General features: G+C 38.8%; 1 protein-coding gene across 2 annotated transcripts in view; it reads right to left on the bottom strand.

Annotated features, from left to right (window-relative positions):
* Positions 1 to 1,179: 1,179 nt before the first annotated feature.
* Positions 1,180 to 7,990, bottom strand: part of LOC111527795 (torsin-1A-interacting protein 2) — a 37,789-nt gene continuing 30,978 nt past the window's right edge. Inside the window, exons 6-7 of one of the 2 annotated variants that reach the window (XM_023194275.2) lie at positions 4,790 to 4,891; positions 1,180 to 4,083 (exon numbers count right to left, since the gene is read on the bottom strand). In XM_023194275.2, the coding sequence (XP_023050043.2) occupies positions 3,326 to 4,083; positions 4,790 to 4,891 (860 nt within the window). In that variant the 3' untranslated portion in view covers positions 1,180 to 3,325. The remainder of the gene's footprint in view (positions 4,084 to 4,789; positions 4,892 to 7,990) is intronic. The other variant, XM_023194276.2, reaches the window with a different exon arrangement.

The following is a 7,990-nucleotide window of genomic DNA, read 5'->3' on the forward strand; positions in this document are numbered from 1 at the left end:
AGGCACGGTGGCTCACGCCTGTAATCCCAGCACTTTGGGAGGCTGAGGCGGGCAGATCATGAGGTCAGGAGATCGAGACAATCCTGGCTAACACAGTGAAACCCTGTCTCTACTAAAAATACAAAAAAAAAAAAAAAAATTAGCCAGCTGTCGTGGTGGGCACCTGTAGTCCCAGCTACTTGGGAGGCTGAGGCAGGAGAATGGCGTGAACCGGGAGGCGGAGCTTGCAGTGAGCTGAGATCACACCACTGCACTCCAGCCTGGGCGACAGAGCAAGACTGCGTCTCAACACACACACACAAAGTAAAGAATAGAAACAAATAGAAATTAACCTAAGAGAATACATTAGATAATAGATTTGAATTATCTGTACATTTATAAAATATAGTATCATGTTTAAAAAGTCATTTTAGTAATGAGAAGACCCAGAGCTAATACACTGCTTCTTTTAAAAATGATTTTTCAGGCCAGGTGTGGTGGCTCATGCCTATAATCCTAGCACTTTGACAGGCCAAGGTGGGCGGATCAATTGAGGCCAGGAGTTCGAGACCAGCCTGGACAACACAGCAAAACCTCATCTCTAATAAAAATACAAAAATTAGCTGGGCATTGTGGTGTGTGCCTGTAATCCCAGCTACTGGGGAGGCTGAGGCACAAGAATCACTTGAACCCAGGAGGCATAGGTTACAGTGAGGTGAGATTGCGCCACTGCATTTCAGCCTGGGTGACAGAGTAAGACCCTCTCTAAAAAAAAAAAAAAAAAAACAAAAAAAAAAAAAAAAAAAAAAAAAAAAAGTTTGAGGTTGGATGCATTGGGTCACATCTGTAATCCAAACACTTTGGGAGGCCGAGGTGGGAGGATCACTTGAGGCCAGGAGTTCAAGACCAGCCTGGCAACACAGTGAGACCTTGTCTCTATACAAAATAGAGTGGTAGAGTGGTGTGGTAGTATGCACTTGTAGTCCCAGCAACTCAGGAGGCTAAGGTGGGAGGATTGCTTGAGACCAGGAGTTTAAAGCTACAGTGAGCTATGATCAAGCCACTGCACTCCAGCTTGGGAGTCAGAGTGAGACTCCATTTCAAAAAAAAAAGACTTTCGAAATAGTGGACAGAAAACTAACAACACTCTCAATTGATTGCACTACACATGGAAGGAAAAGTGTTTTTAAAAAGGCTAAATAAAAGCCATTGTGACTTTAGAAATTTATTTTTCTAAATTATTTTGAAAGGAAATGATGAAAAACCATATTCAACTGAATGACGAAACAAGAATATGCGTCATACTGGTTCCGTTACAGATCTGAGGTAGCACAGGTCAGCAGGCCAATATAATAGCTGTACAAGGCAACACTGGTTTTGTGGATGTAATGTTAGCATCTAAGATCTAAAAAGACAGAAAAAAATGTGCATATAGTGTATAGATTTTCCTTCAATTTCCTCTGGATTGACATTTACATTACATTCACCATGCTTTAACTTTTTGTTCAGGTCTTTTCCCAAATCTCTTGGAAGATTCCTTCAAAGTCCCAAATGCAAATTCTTCCTTCAGGTATGCCCCTACACTCAATTAAGCAATTACTCAATTGTAATCTTTTTAGGTATCAATAAAGATCCCTGTACCGTCTTAGTGTTTCCTAAAATCTTTCCATACTTTAATCAGACATCTTAAATATATACATACGATCTCATATAATGGAGAGGCCAAAACCTAGTTGAAACATTCCAGGATTATGGTAATAGTCTATATAATAGAACAGACCCTTTGTTAGGTCGAGATCATTTTACTAGACTTCTGCTTTCAGAGCTCAAATGCTAATCAACTACTGTCTCCATACAAACTGTTTTCAAAATTTCTTACAATCACAGAACATGGTCCAACAGTCAGTACTGAACATCAAAACCTCTGAGAATCTACCCACCATTTCTGCTTCCTCTGACTAAGTATAATATCTCTTGGATTTCTCTAATTTTTAACTTAATGGTACTTCAATAACTAGGTGGTCAAGAAATGAGCTGTATTACATAATGTTCCATCACTGCATAGAAATAAACTGGTAAAGTTATGCCAAGTGTTCATATAAAATTTACTATTGGTTATTCAAAAATAATTTTTTAAAATAAAACAAATAAATTGATTATTAAAATATGTTCTGCTGAAAGTCTACAAACTCTCACCCTAGACAAGTATAAAATTCCATGCAGAGGGGACAAAAATGATGATTAACAGAAATGAACAAAAGCATCAGAGACAGCTAGTAAATGCTAGCTTATACATTCTGCTGTTCATGTATAGATCTTTAGTGTTCATAAATAATGTATCTATATGATAAACCTGTATTTCATCTTCCTACTCATAAGATTTAATACATTCAATTTTTTTACATATTTCCTATCTTCTAAGATGTTTTTTCACTTAATGTTTTTCAAATTTGAGTATCAGTGAAACTCTTTGTCCCAATGAAATCTCATAGACAACCCTGACATATAAAACAGTTAAAAGCAGAACTGCTCTGATACAAAGGGGAAGGGTGCCAGTAGACACAGTTTGAAAATCACTGCTGTAAATTATTCAAGAAAAGCTGAAGTAAAGATACAGCCAATTGGAATTTCTTCATTTCCAATGATTATAAACAATTTCCCCATTGGTTCTCATTTTTAAGAACGTTTGAGTACAGCTGCTTATTCTGTACTGAGGTACACTTATACCTCAGCTGAATGGAATAAAAGCACAGTGCCTTATATGTAGTATTTAGGTAGGTACTTAATGGTTTGAATTCTTATTTCTTTTATCATACTACTCAAAACTGTAAAATTAATGTAAGATATAATCCCATAACTTTAGATTATTAAAGTGAGGTTTGAAAATATTTAACATGTGATAGAAAAATTTTCTAAAAGTTACCATTGCTTCATAATTCTAATTGCTTTCATCCAAGTCCAAACACCATCCAAAAGGCTCTTCAGAGTCTCACTCAAGAAAAAAAAATCACTCTGTAGATACTCTAAGAAGAGTATCTTCCTGTGCAATGTTGCTATATTTTAGAATTTTTTAAAAATTCTCATATATATCATCCATACTTCAAACCTGATTTGGTCCAAAAGGCAAAGAAAAAAAGTCAGGTTAATTTTTAGTTTTGTCAAGGCTTAGATTAGAAAGATTTTACAAGAAGTAAAAAATAAAAACTTATTTCTAAAATAAGCTCATTTTTGTTTTTCAGGCTATTTCCTCAACCTATTTTATCAACCTCCTTCCATATAAACGAAAGGCCTTTAAACAAACTTTTTCATAAACATATACCTTCTGTAACCAACTCTGTGCTTAGCTTTAGAAAAGGCACCCCTGTTCTTCAATGCTCCTCACTGGCTGGACTGGCAGTACCAGGTGTGAAATTCGGCTCCACAGCCCACTCAATTTGTCTGAGTCCATGTGGTTGAAGGAGCTGGGAGTGTCAGAGTTGGTAAACTTGGCCCAGAGTAAGTCTCTCACTTTTTCTTCAGTTTCCCTTGGGCCTACACTTGCTTCTAATGTTTCCTCTTCTAGCAGAACAGTCAGGACCAGGGCCACATCTTTAAAGGCAGCATTCTCATGATCACAATACTTGTAGAAGATCAAAGTGGAGCCGGCAGGAAAGGATTCGAAGTGGTGTACCACAGCAGCCTTCTGGCCATTCTCAAACCCATAGCTCAGCTCCAGGTCAACCAACAGCTTGACCGTGTCACTGTCCTGCCAGGTCCTTCCAGCCCCATCAATCTGAATGGCAGAGACTTTCTGGGAAGAGGTGTAGGCATCTGCAACATGGTGGCTCAAGCACTTCAGGGTCTCTCTTCCCTCCTGAGCTGCTGTAAATATGATGGTGGCTGGCTCAGTGGGGTTGGAAGCATTGAGGTGCTTCTGGAGAAACTTCCGTCCTCTCTGCCACAGGAAGGAACTCTGGCCTGGAAATTTATCTTTCAGTTGGCTAAACTGGGCCAAAAAGGCCTCCAAAGCTGGATTTTTGGGCACTTGCTGGGCTGGAGAGGAATAGTAGCTATTCACAGAACTTGCCACAACAGCCACAACCAGGAAGAGAAGAAAGATAGGGCCTGTCAAAAGAATGAGAAAAGAACAGAAAATTACAGAGAACACAAGCCAGAAACAAAGCCTATGGTAAACTAAAATGAGGCAGAAATACCATCAGGTTTTACTAGGAGCAGTAAGTTTCTTTTGCATAAATTGTTTAAACTTTTAATCCACCAGAAGTACCTCTTCTCTAATCTCTTCTCAGATTTAATTATTTGAAGGTATCTTTGTTGAAAGACAAAACCTTCATGGAAGAGTTAAGTACTCAGTAAAAAATTTTAAAAAATAAAAGGTAAAAGCTGGGTCTATGTATTTGTTGTTATAACTAATGATGTAATTTAGACATAAGTGATCAAGATTTTCTTCCATCTTCTCAATGCACCTACTATCTATAGCTGACCATTTTTTTAGGAGTCATAACTTTAAAATGCACTTGAAAATTTAATTTTCTCTAATTAGAAAAGCAGTTTTTGTTTCTTATTTAGGAAAAGCGTTTCCTACTGTGAGAAATTTCATTTTGTTAATCACAGCAAAATATCAGCCAGTACCCTTTAGGGAAAAATCCCTAAAACTCTATTTTTCTATTTTACTATGACTTACTACCAATCATTAAATAAGTATATATAAATACAATGTTAAAACTATTTAAATCTGCTAGTTTTCTAGGCATTTTCACTGAGGATTTCTGAATGTGAATCAACACTACAGTAAAACTAGGTTTGTTCTCACCATAGCTCCAAAAACCCTTTTTATTAATCTGTCTCATGGTGTCCTGTGCATTCTCTTTAATTTCTTCCAATTTTTGTGTTTGTTGTGGATGACTTCCAGCCTCTGGAGAGGAAAAGAATCAATATTATGTTTAGGCAGTACACTAATGACAGTATGTATACCTTTATATCTCTCACCAAACCAAACAATGATTTGACTAAAAGGATTTCTGTACCTTAGCCAGGTACGGTGGCTCACGCCTATAATCCCAGCACTTTGGGAGGCTGAGGTAGGTGGCTCACTTGGGGTCAGGAGTTCGAGACCAGTCTGGCCAAAAAGGTGAAACTCTTTCTCTACTAAAAATACAAAAATTATCCAGGCATGATGGTGGGTGCCTGTAATCCCAGCTACGCGGGAGGCTGAGGCAGGAGAATCGCTTGAATCCGGGAGGCGGAGGTTGCAGTGAGCCGACATCACACCACTGCACTCCAGTCTGGGGGACAGAGCAAGACTCTACCTCAAAAAAAAACCAAAGTTAACATTTTTCCTGTCTTTTCTTTAAGACTATTACTCTTATTCTACTTAGAAGAATAAAATGAAATGCTGTGAAATTCATTCAAGGATAATGTTGCTATATTCACAGTTCCTCACTGCCTCTTACATCAAAGACAAAGACATTTAAATACTACGGCCAAACTTACCTAAAATGTGATTCAGCAAAATGTATAAAATTAAGAAGGGATTTAAGAAATGTTGGCTATAGGTCGGGCGTGGTGGCTCAAGCCTGTAATCCTAGCACTTTGGGAGGCCGAGACGGGCAGATCATGAGGTCAGGAGATCGAGACCATCCTGGCTAACACAGTGAAACCCCGTCTCTACTAAAAAATACAAAAAACTAGCCGGGTGAGGTGGCGGGCGCCTGTAGTCCCAGCTACTCGGGAGGCTGAGCCAGGAGAATGGCGTAAACCAGGGAGGCGGAGCTTGCAGTGAGCTGAGATCTGGCCACTGCACTCCAGCCTGGGCAACAGAGCGAGACTCCGTCTCAAAAAAAAAAAAAAAAAAAAAAGAAATGTTGGCTATACACGAGATTCAACTTCATGGGGTAACTGTGCTCTAATTTCAGTGTTCGAGTTTCACATGGTTCCTTAAGACCCCAAATATAAAAATAACAGAAGCGCTAAGTTCTGAGATAGGAGAGATTACTGTACAGTTGCAAAATAGCTTATAAAAGCAAATTTGAAACTCTTAATGAAGGATATATACAAAGCAAGGAATATAAGGTGAAGAAAATTCACAAAATATGTAAAAATCCAGGTGTAGGGTGGGCACACCAAGCTTAAAATATGTGGGTGAAAAGACGGGTAACAATTTTTAGCACTCTAAGCTAAATCACACTAGACTCTAAATTTGTGCTTAACCCCAGCCAGGTACTTCTATTAGCATAGATGAGTAGGATCATCTTCACTTATAAAGGATTGCTCATATCACCCCAAAAAGTAGGTTCTTAAAACATCATATCATGGAATTTAAGAACTGAAAGGATCTATAATGGACACCTACTCCGGCTGCACTACCTAACCTATCATGAAAAAAGGTCCAGGGAAGATCTTACCCAAGGTCACATAAAGAGATGTAGCCAAGTTGAGATGAAAACAAGGTTTCTCATCTCTTAGAGTATAGATAACCTCATTCAACTATATTAAGTTGCTTTCCATACATAAACTGCATTTTTTTTAAAAAAGACAGGGTCTTACTCTGTCACCAAGGCTGGAGTGTGGTGGTGAAATTTCGGCTCACCACAGCTTCAACCTCCCGGGCTCAAGCAATCCTCCCACCTCAGCCTCCTGAGGACTACAAGTACACGCAGCTGTTTTTGTGTTTACTGGAGAGATGGGTTTTCGCCATTTTGCCCAGGCTGGTCTTGAACTCCTAGCCTCAAGTGATCCACCAGCCTTGGCCTCCCAAAGTGCTAGGATCACAGGAGTGAGCCACTGCCCTTGGCCTAAACTGGATTTTTTTAAACAATATTTTTTTCTACTCACAGTGAACCTGCCTAACAGTGAATTTTTTTAAAGAGATGGGGTCTCACTACATTGCCCAGGCTAGCTAGAATGCAGTGGTTATTCACAGGGGTGATCATAGCACACTGCAGGTTCGAACTCATGGGCTCAAGCATTCCTCCCAACTCAGCTTCCCAAGTAACTGGGACTAGAGGCATAAGTAATTGCACCTAGCTCATAACAGTGAAATTCTGACACAGGTCATGGTCCATACAAATCACATTCATTCGACAAAATTTATAAAGGTGTTTCTATGTGCCAGGTGCCAGAGATACACAATGAATGACAGGGACACAGTCCTTGCCTTCACTGAAGTTACAGATTATTCTAATGATTAATAAATAAAACATATATTTGAGATTAGTCATTGATTTGCAGTGAAACATGAATTATAGCCCTTGCTGAAGTCCCTGATGAACAGTGTCTTATATTTTATATTCTTTTGCACTGGCAAATAGGCATTTCAGACTGAGCTCTTCAGAGCACTTATAAAATACAAATCCACACACAATCACAGAAGATGACACCTAGAAGAATCCTTGGATATCATCTTGTCCAACTTCTTCATTTTACAAATAGGAAATTGAAGCACCAGGAAGGGAAGAGACTTTCCCAAGGTCACCCAAGTTAGCAAGTGGTAGGGCCACAACCAGAATTCACACCTCTTGAGTTCCAGTTAAGGATTTAGCACCCTGCAACGCTTACCTTCATAAGGGAAGACATGCTCGTTCCTCTTAACATATAGGCAGAAAAAACCAGGTATAGAGAAACTAACTGACTTACTCAAAGTCCTATAAAACTGAAACATGACTGAGTTAAGGACACTGTCCCATTAATGCTCATTTTTAACTATACCCATGTTTTGATTTATGTAACAGTTAGTTTACCAAAAAGTAAAAGATTTTTAAAATTATGTCAAAATATTCTCATAAGAAATAAAAAACTAGAAGCGAATTTTTTAAAAGTCATGCCCCTTTTTGTCATATCACATTAATATAAACAGTTAATAAAAACATTGCTTAGAAATGCAGTTTATGTGGCCGGGCGCGGTGGCTCAAGCTTGTAATCCCAGCACTTTGGGAGGCCGAGATGGGCGGATCATGAGGTCAGGAGATCGAGACCATCCTGGCTAACACCGTGAAACCCCGTCTCTACTAAAAAA

Source organism: Piliocolobus tephrosceles, chromosome 1 (assembly GCF_002776525.5).
Source record: "Piliocolobus tephrosceles isolate RC106 chromosome 1, ASM277652v3, whole genome shotgun sequence".
In the NCBI taxonomy this organism is placed as follows: Eukaryota; Metazoa; Chordata; class Mammalia; order Primates; family Cercopithecidae; genus Piliocolobus; species Piliocolobus tephrosceles.